The sequence below is a fragment of the Heterocephalus glaber genome, unplaced genomic scaffold (assembly GCF_053883595.1).
Source record: "Heterocephalus glaber isolate CG9 unplaced genomic scaffold, H.glaber_assembly_v1.0 deba00000347, whole genome shotgun sequence".
Lineage (NCBI taxonomy): Eukaryota > Metazoa > Chordata > Mammalia > Rodentia > Bathyergidae > Heterocephalus > Heterocephalus glaber.
This window is the reverse complement of record NW_028258143.1, coordinates 61908957-61930294: the sequence shown is the minus strand read 5'-3', so window position 1 is coordinate 61930294 and position 21338 is coordinate 61908957. Positions and strand designations below refer to the sequence as shown.

The window sequence follows — 21338 nt, the reverse complement described above, 5'->3', positions numbered from 1 at the left end:
ATCAAATTGGGCCATTAAGCATTGTGATCTCTTCAAATCGTTTTTATGTTGGGAATTTTGTGCTCTTCTAATCACTTTTTTGGGGGGGGTACTGAGGATTGAACTTGGGAACTTGCACTTGTGAGGCAGGCAGCAGAACCACTGAGCTGAATCCCTGGCCCTCTTCTAGTCATTTTGAAACCCACACAGTATGATCAAACTACAGCCAATGTGTAAATGTAAAACAGTGGACACATTGGCATTAATTTCCATCAAAATACCTCCCCTTACTTTGAACACAGACCCCATTGCTCTTGCCACTTTCTGAAACAGTTCTGGATGTTTTGTGCCTTTAGCGGCTTCGTGGCTGCCTCGATGTCCTAAATCAGTTCTAACAATTACCTTTCATGGATATTTTGAATTTGAGGAAGAGCCAGAAGTTGCCAAGCACCGGAAATGTGTGGATGAGGACGCTCTACTGTTTTTATGAGCTTGCCTGCTGCTGGATGACACATGGCCATAGAATTCAGTTTTGTTTTGTTTTTTAAATCACTTTGTAAAGACAAAACTTCCAGAACTGCTTTGGAAAGTGGCAAGGATGATGGGATTCTTGTGTTCAGAGTAAGCGGGGGGAGTATTTTAAAGGCTACTGATGGCAATAAATGTCTTTTATTGCAACAAAATGTTTAAAAATTTACTGTATATTTTGATGACTCCTTGCACTGTAGATCACTTATTACCCTACTGTGCTAAGGAACCATAAGTCATTACTCTTCTGGTGCTCCTCCTCAACTTCTCTCCACCCTCCTCCCCCGCCTATTGCCTCTCCTAATCTCTGGTGATTACTATCCCATTCTGTCCTGGGAGATTGCCTTTTAAGTGAGAACATGTATTTGTCTATGTCTGGCTTACTTCACTCACTGCAGTTCCATGCACTTACTTTAAATGGCAGGCGTTCTTTTTCCCTATGGCTGGATACTACTCCACTGAGCATATATACCACATTTTCTTTACGCATTCAGCCCCTGGTGGCCATCTGGGTTGCCTCCATATTTTAGCTATTGTGAATGGTGCTGCAACCTGTCTTTTTTGGCATGACTTCATCTCCCTTGGATACAGACCTAGTAATGGAATTGCTAGATCATACGGTAAACTGTTTTGTTTTCTGAGCAACTTCCTCACTCTTTTCTGTAGTGGCTGTACTAATTACATTCATACTAACAGCGTGTAAGAGTTCTTTCTTACCAGCATTTGTTATTTTTTATCTTTGTGATGACAGCCATCCTAGCTGGGGTAGAATGTATTGTGGTTTTGGTTTGTGGTTCCCTGAGGGTTAGTCAGATGGGGCATTTTTTCACATACTGTGGGTCACTGTATGTCTTCTTTGGAGAAGTGTCAACACAGATCTTTAGCTCATTTTTAAATTAGATTATTTGTTCCTTTGTTGTTCAGCTTCTTGAGTTCCTTATATATTCTGTATATTAATCATCTGTTCAATAGTTTGCAAATGCTTTCCCCATTTGGTAGGTTGTTTTATCACCTAGTCCAAGTTTTTTTTTCTTTCTGGTGTGGGGGTTGAACTCAGGACCTTGCACTTGCAAGGCAGGTGCGATGCCACTAAGCCAAATCCCCAGCCCTGTAGGTTGTTTCTTGTTACTTTTTTGTTACTTCTGTTGCCTGTAGAAGATTCTTAGCTTGATATCATCCCATTTGTCTATTTTTGCTTTTGTTGCCTGTGCCTTTGGAGTCCTAAAAGATCATTGCTTTCACCAATGCCCTGTTTCCGGTTCTCCAGCAATTTCTTAAGTTTCAGGGTGGTGAAATCTTTAGGCCATTTTGAGTTGCATTCTTTGTACAGTGAGGAAGGGATCTAGTTTGTCCATTTGTCAGCATTATTTATTGAAGAGCCTGTCCTTTCTTCATTTTATGTTCTTGGTGCCTTTCTCAAAAATGAGCTGGCCATATATACATAAGCTCTCTATTGGTCTACATGTAAGTTTTTTTTTTAATGTCAGTACCACACTGTGTTGTTACTATGGCTTTGGAGTATGTTTTGAAGCCACTATTGGGATTTTTGAAAAAAATTTTTTGGCTTAGGATTGTTCTTCTTTGTGGTCCTGTAAGGACATTATGACTGTTTTTTTCTATTTTAGGGGAGAAAATCATTGCTATTTTGATGGGACAGTTACAACTTATAAAGGGTAAAATAATGGAATTATAATCGTTATTCAAAAATTCTCATCATAGATAAGTTACTGGCAAATTAAAAATTCTTCTGGTAAGTAAAATATACAACTGTGGGTAAAACCATGTGCTAGGTTGTGAATACAGCAGAGAGCAAGGAGGACATAGCTACTTTCCTCAGAGATGACTATAAACCAGGAGGTGTGTGGGGATTTCTTGGGTTTTGAAAAGTTTATATATACACATCAACAAAGTGAATTCTAAAATATATTTAATTTTTGTAATACAATAGGTTTTTCTTTCTGCATTGAAGTTGATACAGATTTAACTTCCCAAGTCCTAACATGATGACTTAGACCAGTGGGGGCAAACCTATGGTACATGTGCTCTAGCAGGTTGTTCGGTATTATTGAAAGCGCTAAAAGATTCGCCATCGTTGACTTTGCTGTAGGTCTTTTGATATACTGGTACTAAGTCGAGTTCACTGGTGACTATTAATTGAGTGAATGAAATGCTAAGTTATAAAAACATAGTAGTTAATTTTCAAATAGTGGCCTCAGTTTCTATAGTAAACCAAATGATACAGTTCTTACAAGTCTGAAAAATAGGTAACAGCTTTATAAAGTTTTTCTCACTTCTGTAACAAAGCAGGACGTAAATGTTATTTAAAAAACTAAAGAAAACTGAATTTGAAACCTGAAAGGTAAAGTCTAAACTTACTCAAAATCAGTGGAAAATGGGACACTTTCCCTACATTGTAATTTTGTTTTTTGGTACGGGGATCCAACTCTGGACCTTGCCCTTGTGAGGCAGGTGGTGGCACCACTGAGTTAAATCCCCAGCCCCATTGTAATTTTCTTGAAAACTCAAAGGGAAGATGTTTTATACATTTTTCCTGAATACATTAAAGCCACCAGACTGTTTCATTACTAAGTTTCACTCAGCAGTGGCTTCTGATATGTGTGTGTGTATGTACTGATTTTTTGCCTTAACCTGAAACATACTTAAACCCATCGGTGGGGCTTTTTGCTAGTTAACTGGCTTCAGATCCACATTTGTGTTTTACCATTTGATGATGGAGTTACTAAGAATTTGAATTTTCTAAGTTTTTAAGTTTCTAATTTCATTTGTTCCAAAAACCAGTCTTTTGGTAATAGGGACTGAACCCAGGGCTTTGCACATTAGGTACATCCCTGGCCTTTTGGAAAATTTTGTTTTGAAGCAGGGTCTGACTTGCCAAGGCCAGCCTCAAAGTTGTGATCCTCCTGCCTGAGCCTCACATGGTTGTGCCACCATGCCTGGCTGTCCACTGGTTTTTAAACCTCCTCAAAGACTTCAGAATAGCAGTTGTTTAATGAGTTCTGGATTAGTGGCTAATTGATCAATTTTTTGTGGAGGATAAAAAGGGCCTTTTTTTGTGGGTTATTTTCAGGACTGTGGGCCCCTAGGTAATGCGTGCAAATGACTAATTCAATCAAATGGTTGAGATACAGCATCCATAGAGTCTGTTCTGACACAGGCTAGTTTAGCATTAGCCTTTGGTCGTAATTCTTGTTATCTCACAAAAATACCCTGCTATCCACAAAGGGTCTGAATGACAAGAGAAACTAAATGCAGTACAGTATTAAGTGGAAACATGACTCAAGCCAGTGAACCAGGAACACAGGAACATTTTTATGCTTAGGCTTTGTGGTTTGGCCTAAAATTCTAATGTTCACTAGAAGAATTTGGGTGTATTTAAAAATTTTCAGTAAATGTATAAAGTAGAATATTAACAAAGATTTAATCTTCAGGATGTTTTATTATATAGATGTCATTTAAGAAAATTAAGATCCACCTCATTTAACTTTTTTTTTGTTTTTTGTCTTTTGCTTTTTTTGGTATCGGGGATCAAACTCAGGACCTTGCGCTTGCGAGGCAGGCGGTGGAACCACTGAGCTAAATCCCCGGCCCTAACTTTTGTGTTTAAGACATTTGCCTGGTTTTGTTGGCAGATTTAAAAGATGAAATGTTACACAAAAATCCTGTCAAAATCTTGACTTAAAAATGCTGTTCTCATGTAAACATTTTATTAAACTAAGTGCTTTATAAATAAACTGTCCCAAAGGAAACAATGTAGCATTTAAAACAAGCTTTGCAGCTGATTCTACAGGCACATAAAGCAAGTTAACATGATTTACTGCCTAAAATACTTAGTCAGTACAGGAGGTGAGGTGTAGGTAGTGATACCCAAGTGCAGTGACATGACTGTGAGCCAGACTCGGGGCACAGGAACGGGCCTCAGGCTGCTTCTGCACACCCTCTGTGCCCAGAGTGGTGGGACACACGAAACTGCTGTGTGATTCAGCACACATCTCCGGAGACCTCTGTAGGCATTCCATTTTTGGATTTCTGCAGTACTCAAGCACTTTTTAAGAACTTGTAGGATTTAAAAAATAAATTTAATAAATGAACGGCTTTCGTCATCATCGATCATGTTTCAAAAAGCTGATGTTGAAAGGGGTGTGTTCCACAGGTTCCCACCACATGTATGAACGCAAGACACAGAGTTGTACAAATAAAGAAATAATGGGAGGCCGGGGATTTAGCTCAGTGGTGCCACCACCTGGCTTACAGCCGCAAGGGCCTGAGTTCGATCCCCAGTAGAAAAAAAGAATTGGAGACTATTCACACAGTGGGAGGTGAGAATGAATGAAGACTATTATGTTCTGTACACATTTCAGATATAAAATAACCTTCATAAGGAAATACTGGGGAGCAAGCTGTAGTGATAAAAACAAAACTCTTCTAAACTCAATACACCGTAAACCTAATAGGTTTTTGGAAAAATGCAGTGTTTTTATTAATCTCTTGGTAAATTGAAATTTTTAGCATTCCATACACTCTGAATTGTAACTAAACAACTAGAGGTTTCTCGCAGTTTTGTTGAAATGCAAAAAAAAATTCTGTGATGTTTTGAATCAGAACCCAGGAACTAAAAGATCCCATTTTAGATTTATACACTTGATTTTCTTATAAAAATAAGTTCAGTTATGCCAACATTTAGCTGGTAAAGGCAGCCTCTGACATTGTTACAGCAACAACCAGAGTATCATTATGAGCTACAGTAAAATCTATAAAACTTTTCCCTATTTGAATGAGTAGATTGGAGTGGAAAAACCACAGCTATGGAAAAATAAATGTAAATAAATAGAGGCCTCAAAAAAATGAACTGTCAGTGGAAAAATTTTTATGAAAGCAATTTCAGAAAATAAATGCACACATTTAAAAAATACAGAACTCTAACTGCTATGTTCGAGTAGCTTAGAGGTCCATTTACTCACTGTGAGTTCTTCCCCTTCTGGCTTTTCTGGGTGATAAGGCAGTCTGTAAGATTTTTATACTTACTGTTGCAAATTTCTCAATTGTAAAAAATAAAAAATTTCTTCAACTTTTAAAGCAAAATGGAGAATTTCTTCAGTATAAAACAGTATGAAAGCATGTTATATCTATTTTACCATATTTCCATGTTTTTATTTTGGTACAGGGGATTGAACTCGGGACCTTGCGCTTGCAAGGCAGGCGGCAGAACCACTGAGCTAAATCCCCGGCCCCTATATTTGCTTGTTTTTTTTTTGGTACCGGGGATCGAACTTGGGTCCTTGCACTTGCAAGGCTGGCAGCAGAACCACTGAGCTAAATCCCTGGCCTATTTGCGTGTTTTTGATAACCAAGTTCCACCTTTTTACTGAGAAATACTCCACTGTGCAGTGAACAGGCTCACGGCAGAGCCAGACAGCAAAATGTTTCTAGGGGCAGCAATTGAGGCCCATGGAATGAGCCTGGCCTGTGATGTTTTTGTATGGCCCTGAGCTAAGAATGGGTTTTTGTTTTTTAAAAGAATCATTAAAACCAACAACCACAACAAAGATGTGACAAAGAAACAAAGTCCATAAAACTTAAAACATCTGTGATCTGTCCTTCTCCAGAAAGTCTGCAGATCTTTCCTTTACATCAATGTTGTACAGACTTCAGGCAGTGCAATTCTTAGCAGTCCAAGACTACGTTCATTAACTTCCACCACAAATGCAGTCAAGTATTCTTAAAAGGCGTCCTTTTCTGATGGTATTTTTCAGAATTCTTTCTTTTCAATTTTTCTTCATCATCAACATCATCAAAGTTCATCCTGTATTAGTAATATAAAAGTATTAAAATATGTTTGGCCTGATAATGTTTAAAGCATGGTACAATATAAACCAACATTTTACTTTTTAAAAAATAACTCAATACTCTTATTTAATGGATCATCACACAAAACACACCTTGCCTAACAATAAAAAATAAAGGAAAATCTTTTAGTCTGTTCCTGCCCAAAAACTATAGTTTCATAGTCACGATTCTGACTGAAAACCAAATTGGATGAGAACTGAGTCAAATTTCCCCATAGAAACATTATAGTACCTAACCAATGAATTTGATTCGGTTCTCATCCAATTCAGTTTGTGACTAGAAACATGGAAAGAATTAAGTTTTGTGAACTGAGGTTGTTGCATATACTTTCTAAGTCATATCTAGTATGTTCCTTAACTTGATTTCAGGTAATGATATTCTGGGTTTAGAACTATGGTTTATTCCAAATACTTGAGATAAGTTATTTTAAAATTTGTGACTACTGAGAAAATACTGCCAAGCAGAAAAAACAGGTCTGCTAAGTAGACTAGGAAAATACAGTTCCGTAACTCTATCTTCCCTATTTTTTAGATATGAATAAAATGTTTGGGAAGCAAGCTGTACAGCTTCCTCTCCTGGGGTCTTAGTTCTGAACTGGGTAACACAGAGTTTGGGTTCTAATATTCTATAAAACCACATTTCTCTAACCCTCTCTGAGGCTGTGCTGTTTTGTTCTTTTGCCTTATACGGTGAGAATCCCAGATACTTCATATGTGATTGTATTAAATTCCATTTAAAAAGCTCCCAACACTCATAGACTTGTTGATGTCAATGTGTCCTAGAATGACTGATTTAAAAGAGGAAAAAAAATGAATGGCTTCTGAGGAATAACAAGAATTAAACTGATTAAAAATCCAAGGAGAGAAGATGAGTATGAGTTTCAAAATACATTCTACTATATTGAGAAAAAAGGAATATTTGCTACCTAAAATGTATTAAGGCTTTAGTGTATTTGTTCCTAACAACTTAATGCTATCTTTATATTTGAACAAAATTTAATGGTCATAAATGATTATTTTTTTCTACAACTTACATTTTACATATCATACAATTCCTGCAAAGGAACTCAGCAGTTTTTAATATATTCAGAGTTGTACAACTATCATAAAAATCTAATTTTAGAACATTTTACACACTTCAAACTTTTTACACATTAGCAGTCACCCAATTTCTCTTTTCTACCTCACTCTAAGAACCACTAGCTTACTCACTGTGTGTAACAATTAGTCTATTCTGAATGCTTCACATGAATAGAACCGGGAAAAATGTGGCCTTCTCTGACTGGTTTCACTCCTGAGGCCTGTATCATGGCCTTCGTGTGGTAGCATGGCCAGCACTTTGCGCCTCTTCAGGGCTGAAGAACATGCCACAGCACAGTACAGAGACCACACTTTGTTCAGGAGTCGATGAACGTCTGCATTTACATTTTTTGGTATGAATGATGCTGCTATGAACATCTCTATAGATATTTTTGTATAAAACTTAGTTATTTTTTGTAAAATGGTTTTACTTGTACACATCTGTAAGCATTTTACTGTTTAGGAAATAAAGACAATCAAAATACAGCTTCTAAAGTAGAAAATTCTCTTACTAACATGTAATGCGTAGTGAAACACATTTCCATAACTTTTGCCGAAGTCAGTTTAAGTTTTGTTCTCACCTTGTTTCTCTTTTCTTGATTTTGGAGAGTTTCCAATTTTCCATAAATGAAGGCAGCAATTATTTTTGCATCTCTAGCACTTATATGCTCTTCCCAAATACTTTTCTAAAATTAAAAATACTCCTGTCATGTTTTGATTAAATATTAAATGATAAAATTTCCATCTAACAACTTGACTAATATGCTTTAAAGTTCTTTTGTTCCAAAACTTTTAAGTGTTTGAAATTCAAATTTCTTTGAGGAAATAAAGCTGGAAAAGCAGTTAAGCCATACCTGGAGTAAACGTGCTATGGGAATGTAAAATAATTCCTGGAAAAAAATATGCCACTGACTTCAAAAGCCTCAAACATATCTGAAAGTATAAGAAAAGATGTCCTCACAGGCCTGAAATCGTTCTGATCGAATCAGTACACTGGCAAAACCTTGGCCAACTCCAGTAATGGGAAGCATGGGGGCTCCCCCGTTCTCAGTGGTGGAGATGCAGGGGGAGGCCCACGGCACCACCCCTACTTGTTCTGGCTCTGCAGCCGCCAGCTTCCTTATTCCTGGTGTGAGCCCCACACCCCAAATTGCATGTGCTACAGCTGCTTTTTAAAAATGTGTGTAACAGCCTGCTTGGTTTGTACTTCCATCTCCTGCAGCCCTTACTGCCTTTGGTCTGTCTGGCCTGGACTCCTGGGTCACCTGCGCCTCCATGGACAGGGACATCTGGTCCCTAACTTGTCCTCTGTTCTGTGTCCTGCACCCATAGGAACACTCTCTTTTCAAACAGTTCCCTCTGTGGCCCGGTTAATTCTGTGCTCATTACACTGATACTTGCCTAGCACCAATTTGCCTGAGTAAGACCCAGTATCACCTGTTTCTCAGTTGATTTGGAAACTGGAAGCAGAGCTATTGAGCTGAAGGAACGAGGACTCAGGCCCTTTGCTGCTGCTGTGTTGTATGTACCTGAGGCTGTTCGTAAGACAGAAACAACTCCTTCAGTTAAAACCTTCACTGAGAAACCTACCTCTGGGACTCGATTTCTGAAATTTTTTTTAAGACAAGGTCTCGTTATGTAGTTCAGGGTGGTCTTGAACTCCTGGTGTTCCTCCTGCCTCAGGCTCCAGAGTGCTGGGATTACAGCTGTGTGCCCCCTAATTTCTTTAACTATTTCAAAATGTATTAGAATTGTCAAGAAATAATCAGAGCTTAACCTGATATTCTTCCTCAAAAAGTATAAAACATTAGAAATTATTTACTTTGAATGTTTTACCAGGAAGCCTGAGTATGTGGGCGGTAAAAACTTTAGATTATTTCTGTTCTTTTTTCCCCCAAAGCACGCAAGCTCATGACTTTGAAACTCACCCAGTGGAATACAGCATTGTGAACAGAAATACTGAAGGCAAGCATTATTCTAGGCAGCAGTACACACTTTAGAATGCTCTCGGTGACCTCAATAGTCACAATAACCTCCTGAGACGTGACTTTTGTGGCTTCTACTCCCTTTCACTAAATTGTCCTTCCCAGTCTACTTTTGGATAGAAAATGATTTCACTTTTGGCTGCCCTCTAAGTGATACTGAAGAGTGTATTATTTTCTCACTGTTGTTGGGATCCTAGCCAGAGAGAATATGCTTTATATTTTACCACACTGCAATTTCCTCAGTCCATTTATTTGTTGGGTTTTACTTATAATTTAAAAATATCATGGTCAGTTGTCCTTTGCTTATTCTTCACTTGCTGCAGTACAGGGGACTGAAGCTTGTGCTCATCATGCAAGTGCTCTACCACTGACCAACACCTAAGCCCCTTCATTTATAGTCTTACAAACTAGGGTAAGAGATTTAGTCTTCAATTCTGTCAGAAAAATAGCAAAATTCTGGTTGAAATAACACAGGTCTGTCAGAAAGTCTTTTTTTTTTTTTTACTTGGGAAGTCAGCAACCATCATGAGTTAACAATTATATGCGTGATAAGACATATTCTATGTTCCATGTCCAGAGAAAGAGGCTGTCCCCTGGGTTTTGTTCAAGACTCCTTGGTGCAGGGCTGTATTACCTACTGGAGAATAAAAGCATATTGCTAGTAGTGTTTTTTTTTGGTACTGGAGAGCAAACTTGGGTCCTTGCACTTGCACAGTAGGCGGCGAAACCACTGAGCTAAATCCTGGGCCCTAGATCTATCTCCCTGTTTTTTCTTTTTTTGGTATGGGGGACCGAGCTCGGGACCTTGTGCTTGTGAGGCAGGCGTGGAGCCAGTGAGCTAACTCCCCAGCCCAAGCGTATTGCTAGTAGTGCCCAAAAGTAACAGTAATTGGAAATCTTTTTTTTTTGGTACCGGGATCAAACTCGGGTCCTTGTGCTTGCACAGCAGGTGGTGAAACCACTGAGCTAAATCCCCAGCCCATATTAGTAATTGAACCAAGGGACTCTAAGGCTAAAAGTATTAACTTTTTTCTCTTCATGGAAAGAATTTAAAAAGCAATACTTATTCTACAGAAAGTAAAAAATGTAGAGCTTCATAGAAAATAATCACCTTGAATCAATCACTTAATACTGTTAGGTTTCTTTATACTGATGAGTAAAAACACCTTAAGGCAACTGAGGAGCCCATCCCTAAGAACACCAGTGCATCATGTGAATCAAAAGCTTCTTTCAGCAATGTACAGCAATACTTTCCTCCTAGTTCCTTCTCCCTCTGTCATTTCTCCTGCTGAGCCTGGCCGACAAGGGTTCAGGTCCCAGGGGAAAGCCTGCACTTACCTTTGTCCTGTCATAGGCATAAAGTCTCACAGTCGGGTAGGCCTGGACCCCAGCTTCCTGGCACACGTGCGAATGAGCCTGGCAGTCTACCTTCCCAGCTTTCACTTTTCCTTTAACCATCTGTGGAAAAAACCACATTTTGCCATTTTCTGACAAACTATTTTGACTATCAAGCACTATGATATATTTAAAATTTTTTTTTTTTTTTTTTGGTACTGGGGATCGAACTCGGGTCCTTAGCTTGCGAGGCAGGCGGAGGAGCCACTGAGCTAAATCCCCAGCCCTATTTAAAATCTTTATACATTTTGGGCTTGATCCTTCCAATTCAATCAATATTGTTTCCGAAGTTTTTCCTGCCTCTTTAAGCCTCCCACTCTTGCCTCCTCTCTTCCTCCTCCCCAAGAACGCCAGACAATGATTACCGCAACGTCTCCCTGCTAAGCTAAGCACACCTTGCCCGTCACACCAGGGAAGGCGTTTCCGACTCTAAGCCTTTTCCTCACAGTGCTCCTGTGCCGAGGTGGGATTCTTCACGCGGCGGAGGGTGGGTCACTCCATCTGCACTCTGCAGTCCTTCCTGGCAGGCCCTGCTGTCAGTGTACACACAGATCACGAAAGATCTTCTTCCTGCACCTTGATGACTCCTCTGCGACCAGCATGTGCCGCATGCATCTGCCTGCCTGCTCTGCAGTGGCTCATTTCACCACTTCATCACGTACTTACCTGGCATTTTAGTCTGGCTTGTGTTCTTACTGCTGCCTTTAATGAAATGGCTGTAAGTTCACAGTCACTTGTACTTGACCGAGATGAATGGACACTTTTTGTTCTTAATGAGCCCTTGATACTTGGACCACTCCTTTGTCTTCTATTTTCTTTCTTGGCATCTGTCATTACTCTTGTTGTTCTTTCTTTCTCCAACATGGGGACTTCCTTTGTGGTGGTCAGGGTGGAGTCAACTTGACTCTTTGGGATCCGTCCAAGGGACTGGTGGAGGACACTTCTGGGTGGGTCATGGAGGTGTGGCTGTAGGCTCCATGTCTGGTCCCTTTCCCTTCCTCTCTGGCACTGCTTCCCTGTTTTATGTCCTGGCCACCAGGAGCTTAGCATCTTTGGTCTGCCAGTCCCTTCTGACATGATGCCTTGGAGCCAGCTTCCCATGGACTGAAATCTCCAAATTGTGAGTCAAATTAAATCCTCTCCTCCTCTAAGTTGTGGGTGTCAGGTGCTGTCAGTGACAAGAAAGCTAACTAACCCATCCTTCACTATCCTCAAGCTACACTACCCAGAGTTCCACCTATGGATAACAATCTTTTCACAGTGAATAGTCTTGAACCTCGATTCCTAATCTTGATTTCATATTCTACTAAGTACTGGCCTACTTTATGTGAATGCTTCAAGCATCTCAAACACATTACTTCTAACATTAATCCTTCCCCCTTAACTCACTCTTCTTCCTGCCCTATCTATATGCACTCAGTTTAAGCCAAGAGCTAGAATTATCCTAGACTGTTCCCTCAGTCACAATCAAACACGAATCATTTCTTTCTTTTGCATCTGTCCCCTCCCTCATCTGTCACAAATAGGAAATCCTATTTTTTCTTATATAACTACTGCCCTAATCCTGGTGCACATTACCTCTTACTTCAGGACAATTAGAATAACTCCGCTACCTCTAGTTTGATTGCCAAGCCTACTGGGATATGCAAATAGGCAGACTTGACTGGGGTTAGGGCACTGCAGACTGGGAGTAAGGGTGCACATGGACTGACACACACTTTCTGACAGAAAAACCTAGAAATGTGACTTTTAGTACATTTCTATGTCATTTACAAAATGTTTATATACCAATTTACTTGTCTATTCAATTTCTCCTGGTCTTGTAATTGTTTTTGGTGCCCTAAACAGCTTGTTCTGCCCTTGTTCAGGCCAATAATGTGATCTAAAATGTAAAATGGGTCCTGCTATACTCAGTAGTTCTTCTGATGCTTATGAAGAATATATTCTGAGGGCCGGGGATTTAGCTCAGTGGTGCCACTGCCTGCCCCACAAGTGCAAGGACCTGAGTTCCATCTCTAGCCAGCCCTTTCAAGAGTCAAACTCCTGCTCATGTTGTAATTCTTGTCTCAAACACTAATTTTTCTGTGGAGCCCTTTGTCTCTTCTTAGTGTCATCACTCTTGACCATTTTGCTCAAGTCTGGCTATATTCTAATTTCATTACAACCATATCCTATTGTATCGTGTATATTATTATTATTTTTTTTTTAGTACCGGGGATCTAACCCCGGGACCTTGTGCTTGCGAGGCAGGTGCTGGAACCACTGAGCTAAATCCCCAGCCCTGTATCATGTACATTTACTTGCCTTTTATCTTTAGTTTAAAACTGTCAGGTTTTGAAGATTTTAGTCTTTTCATCTTTGTAGCCCTAGTACACAGCAGAATGCCTTTGCTTGATGCTTAGGATTTGGTGAATGAATGACCGTTCTCATGTTTAAATTTTCTGCTATAATTAAAATGCACTTGCATCACTATGTTAGCTTTTAGTACAGGAGAGATGAAGGTATAAAATAATGTTGAGTTATTTGACAGGAAAGAAGCAGTGAAAAGTTTAGGAATACATAATCTCTTATCTGAGCAACTATTCAGTAACTAAAATCTTTTACTGCTTGTAGGAGCTTCTTAAAAAGTCCCCCCTGCTAAAAAATATTCCTATGGTTTGGGATGCTAAGCTGTTCTGGCCTGTGGAACTGGCGCTGACTTTTTCTCTCTAATCAGTGTTGTGTCTATCAACGACAGGGGCTCTGTGAGTTAGCTAAACAGGAAGCTATCATTCTGGACTGCATCATCAATGGGCCTCCTGTTATTATAGATAGGTAAGTTAATTAGATATCTTGTTGGCAGGTAGACAGGGCCTCCTTTAAGGTGCCAGCCCTAGAGGAGCCAACACAGCAAGGAACCAACATGGAGAACAACTGAGGCACATTCACTGTAGAAGGAACAGAAGTACTACTTCCCCTAGAAATAGATAGTGGTGATTGATAGTCTAAATGGGAAATTCCTTGTGTGTGACTTGTCTTTTCATTTGATCCCCATTTAATCAGTATTATCTGGGTGACTGTACTTGTAATCTTATTGGTTGGTCAGGGTTTTGTCCCACCTCATGCCCACCTTGTAAATTTCCATCATGTCTTATAGTTTTGTCCCACTTTGTACCCACCTCACCACATGGCTTTGCTGTATAAAACATCTTTGAAAAGTGGGGTGGGCGGACAACCCACTTTCTGGTCCCCTTTCTGTCTCTCTTAGGTAGAAGCTTTCTTTCTCTCAATAAATTTTTCCTACTTTTAACCTCTGTTGTTCCTAGAATTCATTCTTCGATTTTAGAGAACACGAACTCCCGTTTCGGATATCTAGCAGGTTTGGGACTTACATCTCTTCCCCCTATATCACTGTGACCAGAAGAACACCAAAACCTTCACCTGCAGTGGGCATGTGTGTTGAGTTCACTGAAGCAGTGGGGATACAATAACTGATAAGACGTGGACCTTGACTTCAAAGTCTGCAGTTCAGTCCATACAGCACACCGATGGGGGAATGTATGCTAGCAAGGTTGACACCCATTAAACCACAGGGATGGAGGTCACCGAACCAGTGACATGGAGCTGCATTTTACAGGATGAGGAAAACAGTCCAGATGGCCAAGGTAAAGACAGGGCATTTTAGAGACAGGAAGCAGCACATATATAAAGATATGGGTTCAGAGAACCTCTGCCTGGAACACGAGGGAGAGATAAAGCTGAATGAGCCTGAAGAGGCAGAAAGGGTCAAATCAGCCCTAAGTCATTGTGCTTCTATGAAGAAGTGCGGTTAATGAGTTAGAGAGGCCAGCATTTCCAGAGATCACCTCATGGCCCTGAGCAGGGAAGACGGCAGGAGGGGTCTAAGTGAGGTGAGAAAGGCCTGAACAAAGGTGAGTGTGGACAGAGCGCCAGATCCGAAAGGGATTCAGGAGAGAGTAATGACAGGATCCAGAGGCTGCCTAGGGCAGCAGACAGCATTTGCGGTGGGGAAAGGAAACAGGAGGGAAAAGAACACTTCTGACTTTTATTGCTAGGTGGATGATAATGTTATCAACAAAGATGTTAAGCTAGAATTTTTACTTAAAAAGCAAATCTGTAAAGATTATAGTCAAATGGAATATGGTTTTTTAAAATTCAGAAGTAAATGAAGAATTAAGTTTTATCCAATTATTAAAACATGACTACAGCTTATACTTAAGCAGACAGAAAAGACTTACCCTAGCCAAGAGCTCAAACTCTGGAGCAAAATTTTGGCAAGGTCCGCACCAAGGTGCATAGAAATCGACCACCCAATGATTTTTCCCCTGTAAAACCTTTTCACTGAAAGTCTGAGGTGTCAGATTTGTGGACACTTGAGGTAAAAATCTGTAGAAGGAATAAAAATCATTTTTCATTATACAAAACCAAAGCAAACATTTAAAATATAATATCGCAAGACTTTCTAAGTTAAAAATGATTCCAAGTATATCACTGTAATTATACTCAGCTGTCTTGGTAAATATAATTCTTTAATAAGTACTTTAAATGCTAGAATCTTAACCTACAGAAAATTTACAGCCAAAAGGAAGGTGGTTTTGAATCTATTTTATACAATGGTATATGTATTTTAATTACTCACCCTAGACCCCAGATTCTTAGGGAATAAGCATCCCTATTCCAACCATTGTAACTACTGAAAGAAAAAAAATATTCAGTTGAAAACTGTATTTTCTATTATTGGATATATGTTCAGAAAACAATCTTATGGTAGCATTAAAATTGGCTGACTTCTAGTATATCCCTTCTTAGATATATTTAATTCAAATACTGGTCACATGACTTTCAAATATATTTTTCTCCAGTCTTGTATTTGTCTTCTGGGGGAATGGTGTGTATGTGTGTGCTGGGCACTGAATCCAGGGCCTCACGCATGTTAAGAATGCGCTATACCCTCAGCCCCAGTCTTTGTGTATCTTTCTGCTCCAGATAAATCAGAATGTCTAGCTGCCTGTTGGATATATCCTGCAGATTTAGGTGAACTTGACAAGTCCTATCTCCAAGACTCTAGTTTCTCAACTTGTACACAAGGTACTATTGTCTGTCAAACTCCCATCCAGTTTTTAAAGACTGTCATGTCAAAAACTACCTCAAAAACGCAGTTCTTCATGATTTCCCCAGTTATGATGTTACTTCTTAAAGCCCATGAATCACGTTCACTGCTTTACTAACATTCATCATACTCTGCTTTAGACCTGAGAATTCTACTTGAAATTAGCTGGTGGTGTGGAAACAGCACAGGCACTGGGACAGTCCCGAGTTCACGTCCCAGCTTTAACCCTTAGCAGGCGAGTGACTTGGGAAAGCTTTCTAAGTGTTGAGGACTACACTTCTCTTCTTTATAATAGTAGGAAGGGCAGAAATTCCCTCCTCACTGTCTACATGAAGACTAGTGGAAATAATGTGAGTAAAGATCTACTACAGTACAGTATGTGAAACAAGAAATGTTTAATGTTAGCTCTTTCTCCCATGTTCTTGACTAGGTTATCAAACTTCTTGAATAGTTCTACTGTTCAATTCTCTGTTCATCTTCTGAAGGCTCATTAACACTATCTTAAATATGGTGTGCTCCCAATATCTGCTTAACTTTTATTTAGTCACAATAACTGTATAATTAAACCACTGTAATATTATTAAGGCTTCAAATTTGAGAGAATACTTACTGATACTGATAGCCTTTATTTGATTTTTGGGGATAAAATCTTATTTCAGGGTATCTCTGAACATTTTCTTGGACACAGAAAGAACGATACTGTTGGCAGTCTACACTGCCCACATTAATCAGTCCAGTTAATGTCTAAAAGAGGAAATCAGAAGTCGTATCAATGATTAAAATAAAACAACCTCTACAGTTTTTGATGTTTATAATAAAGAACTGGTAGCTGTAAAATGCTCATTATTTACCAGTGACTATAACCAAATAACAACGGATAAGTACTTAACTTACAAGAGACCATTTAAAAACTAATGAATTTGAAATCTAATACTGTAATTAATGACAGAATTATTGCAGAACAAATAATATACTTCATTTATTACATAGGAAACATATATTTTGGTTTTTCAAACTCAAGTGTTAAAAACCAAATACTAATGAAGCTCTCTGCAATGACATTTTAAGTGGTGTAATTATTTTTTTTTTTGGTATTGGGGATTGAACTGGGGTCCTTGCGCTTGCGAGGCAGGCGGCGAAACCACTGAGCTAAATCCTCCGCCCGTGCAATTATATTTTAAGTAATTACTTTTTCCAATGGAGGCAAGGAAGGATTGCATGTATCCTTTAGCTCACACCCAAATCACAAAATTTTATTGAAAAGGTGTTAAGAGTTATAATCTTTTTTTGTTTTTTTTTTGGGTACCAGGGATAGAACTCAAGACCTTAGGCTTGTCAGGCAGCGGCACCACTGAACTAATCCCTGGCCCTAAAAGTTATAATCTTAAACATTAAAACACTAGAAATCACTTTAACTCTCAGTTTTTTACTTTAGAAATGAAGACTAACTACATTTTTCACCCTGGCATTTAAATCATTTCCAATCTTTCATAATTTCTAACACTGTGGCTATTTGCGGGAAATTTCTAAATAAAATTGTTCTCCTGATCAAGACTACTTTTTTTCCCTTAAAGTCTCACAGTACTGTGAAGAAATGATATTTAAATTCTGAGGAAAAAGCAGTAGAAAAAATTTAAATAGAAAAATAAAAGGGTGTTTTGGGTTGACATTGGTAACAATTTGGTCACAACTGATGCCACACAAAAAAGGCTAAGCCGACATAACAGACAGAAACCGAGGTGTAGGGTCTTAATGGTATGATCAGGGCTGTTGTTAATCATTTAGTGAGTGTATCTCAGTTTAAAAATAACTGTTAAATAAACATTCCTTAGTAAGTGGTTAAGATTTAAAATAAAGGATTTGACTGTACCCGGGCCATTCTCTTCCACTCTGGCATCAGGACTTGACAGGGGTGACACCATGGAGAATAGAAATCAACCATCCAGACCTCGTCATGCTTCCTTTGTTTAACCAGTTCGCTGAATGTGGTGGGTGTAAGAGAGACCACTGAAGGGTTCCTAAGATCCTAAAGAAAACTCGAACTACTGTTAAAGGATATTAAAAAGTTGTTCACATATTCCTAGAAAGTTCCCGCTTTAGAGAAATGAAAAGATGCTTAAGGATATTTAAAAGCAATCTATAGTGAATTGTCTCAAAAACTGAAAAGCACAGCTGGGCGTGGTGGCACACACTGGTCATCTCAGCAGCCGGTGGGCTGAGGCACGAGGGTCACCTCACCACCAGTTCACCTTCTCTCAAGAAAACAACAAAATTTTTCTTAACTTTGGATTTTTGTCCATCAGTTTCCTTAAACAAAAGTATATTTTTCCTTATCTCTATCACTAAAACCATTATAGGCTCATTCAAGAGGCTTTTTTAAGGTCAGGAGTAGATAACAGTTCAGGAGCTGCTCATGTGTTGTCTGTCCAAGAGTGACTGGGTCAGAAATGGCCCTTGATTACTAATGGAATGCCTGCTGTCGCTGTTGTTTTTCAGACATTTTGACTGGAGCTACTCTATTGTACGTCTCTAAAGATCACATGTTCCAAGTGCTGCTGTCACCAAGTTTCAGCCTATGAGGTTCAGATAACTAACAAGGAGGGCAGTGTCACTGGGAAAACAAGCAAAAAACACCAAGCACTGTTTTGGAGGTGGAGGGACAACGAATAGGACCGAGTGAAATGGTGCTGAAATGGGACAGTTCTCAGCTAGAGCTTCTTGTTCTTTCTCAGGAGCCCCATGACCTCCTGACTGAGGCCTCAGAGGTGCTGGGCCACAGGAGATTCTTCCTTAATGCAGCAAGGAGATGGAGGCCACTGGGCATGCTGCTGCGTGTGCAGGGCAAGGGGGAAACAGCTTTAGGTGAAAACACAATTTCATACACTCAGTACAGAGTTGAATCCACTACATACAGGGCAATACACTCGGTAACAACACAGACTTGAATTTTAAAAAATTTCCTTTTTAGGAAATAACATTTTAGCATGAAATAGTCAATACTGGACTTAGGAACAATCATTTGAAGGATTTCTAGTCATATGTTGTAACTGAAAATACCTCTATGAACTCCAGGATCTGCTCTGCAGAGTGATGGCCTTCATACTCGTGAATACTGGACTGGTTGAATACCATTGTTGTTGGGTAAGCCTGAATATTATACTGTCAGGGAAGAGAATACAAATTAACCAAAGGTGTTATGAATGATACCTATTTCTTTCCATTTCATAACCAGCTTCCTTAAGTAACAACAATCAGATCTAAAAAACCTACAGCTAAATTTCTGGTGACTAAAACATGCTAGCCTAGACATATTCAGCAAAGGATTCACAGTTGTACTGATGAATACCTGGATCTTTATTTTAGGTACTTCATTAGCCATAAAAATCAAAGGTATCAAAACACGGAGAAGGTTAGCATGAGTAATTACATTCTTGGTGCTTTTTTTTTGGTACCAGGGATCGAACTCGGGTTCTTGTGCTTGCGAGGCAGGTGACAAAACCACTGAGCTAAATCCCCAGCCCCTTGGTGCCTTTTTGCTGAACCAAAGAAGAAGCTGTAAAAAGTATGTTTGTATTTCATCACTTTTTAAATCATAGTAAATACTCTTAAATTTTTCTAGAAAGATGATTAAGAAATTAAAATAGAAAAAATGAATGTGTATACTATTTTAGGTTCAAGAAATATGAATCATGCCCTAATTATCTGGTCATGTTTTAGTATTAAAGATAGTCTTTATGGTACAAAATTGCTTAATTTCCACTTCAGAATTAATATGGGCACTGTCCCACGAAGTACAGTATATTCCTGAAGTTTTAATTTTCTAGTAAGTTACAAAGAGATGTGCTATGGCTGAACTTTATATTCCTAAGTGGATAAGCACACATATCTTGAAGAGTCATATTATTTAGCAAAAGAGTTGCAACATTTATCAGAACTCCGAAAAAAAGTATGTAAATTCAAATAATTCATTAGATTAATAAAACAGTAAGTAAAATTTAACAAGTATTTATTATGTGTCAAATACTAAAGATACCGTTTCTTATGATTTTGTTTAGGAGTTAAAGTTACAAAACCTACTTCACAGATAAGAAAACAGTGACGGAGGGGGCCAAGCGACTTGATCAAACTGAAACAATGAGTGAGTGGCAACTAATTAGTAGTGAACCTGATCCCATATTTTGTTTTTTTTGAGGCAGGTCTCTCTTTGTAGTTCAGACTGGCCCTGAACTCACTAGGTAGCCCAGGGTGGCCTCGTGATTCTCCCGCCTCAGCCTCCTGAGTGCTGGGATTACTGATCCTACATTTTAAATCCCTACACTTCTTTCTTATGTGCTACTTAATGATTTGAGATAAAAAGCTAAAGTAAGACAATTATTGTTTCACAATAATTTTGCATCTTTGGTTGGCCTTTATTTTTCAAAGTCACCTATAGAACATTAGAAACGAAAAGTCCCGTTTTCTTTTTAAAAACTTAAATAACATTTCATGCATATTGAAAATTTGAGAATATATCCTGACAAGTACCTACGTGTACCTCCCTGTAACCAACAGTAATCAGCTCTGGGCAGATTGTGACGCTTCCTGGCCCCACCTGCTGAGATCTGCAGAGTGCAAGCCCCAGGCGCCAGGGCGCTTGTGCCTGTCACTGCAGTCCCCAAACAGTAACAGATCTGGAGAGCTAATCAGCTTCAGGACTGGCTTTTTTTTATGCCAACAGTAATTAGAGGTAGTATTAGATACCTTCATCACAAAGTATAAAATTGGAACCGAGGACTAGAAAGTATTTGTTTACCTATGAAAATATTTTCATGTAGGAATTTTTTTTCTTTTTTTGGTGGGGATCGAACTTGGGTTCATGCGCTTGGGAGGCAGGCGGCGGAACCACTGAGCTAGATCCCTGGCAGAAAATATTTTCATGTAAACAAAGGGTTCAAAATGCTTGTTCACCATTTTAATTTTTTTCACATACTTAGAAGACAATTATAAGGAAAACCAAAGAAAATTATAGTCTGCCCAAAAGGTAATGCTAGGATAAGGAAACACGAATTACTTACCTGATTTTCCTATTTACTTAAGATATTTATCTAGACTGCTATTTTACAAAAAATATTAACTGAACTGTATTTTTTATACTTTGCCTTACCATGTTACAGAGTCCTTCATGAACTGTACAATCTAGGGTACCAAATTTCAGCTGGCCATAAAGAAGTGTCGATGCTTTCCGTAACTCTGGCAGTAAAGCTTGACACGGTGGACACCACTAAAAAAGAAAAGCATTGAACTAAGCACCACTCTTGTAATAGGCAGTGTGCCTCTTCCGGGTACATGCTCAGTCCCTGGAGAGGTACAGGTATCAGTGCTCACTTACGAGTTTATGCAACGGTGGCTCAAACAAGT

The 21338-nt window shown here is 39.0% G+C and overlaps 1 protein-coding gene across 2 annotated transcripts in view; it reads right to left on the bottom strand.

The window, feature by feature from the left end:
* Positions 1-4980: 4980 nt before the first annotated feature.
* The window catches only part of Dnajc10 (DnaJ heat shock protein family (Hsp40) member C10), a 44528-nt gene continuing 28170 nt past the window's right edge, over positions 4981-21338 (bottom strand). For both annotated transcript variants that reach the window (XM_021247115.2, XM_004868176.3), the window contains exons 15-23: positions 21085-21201; positions 18999-19100; positions 17812-17967; positions 16552-16685; positions 15471-15524; positions 15070-15217; positions 10775-10894; positions 8033-8137; positions 4981-6328 (exon numbers count right to left, since the gene is read on the bottom strand). In XM_021247115.2, the coding sequence (XP_021102774.1) occupies positions 6317-6328; positions 8033-8137; positions 10775-10894; positions 15070-15217; positions 15471-15524; positions 16552-16685; positions 17812-17967; positions 18999-19100; positions 21085-21201 (948 nt within the window). In that variant the 3' untranslated portion in view covers positions 4981-6316. The remainder of the gene's footprint in view (positions 6329-8032; positions 8138-10774; positions 10895-15069; positions 15218-15470; positions 15525-16551; positions 16686-17811; positions 17968-18998; positions 19101-21084; positions 21202-21338) is intronic.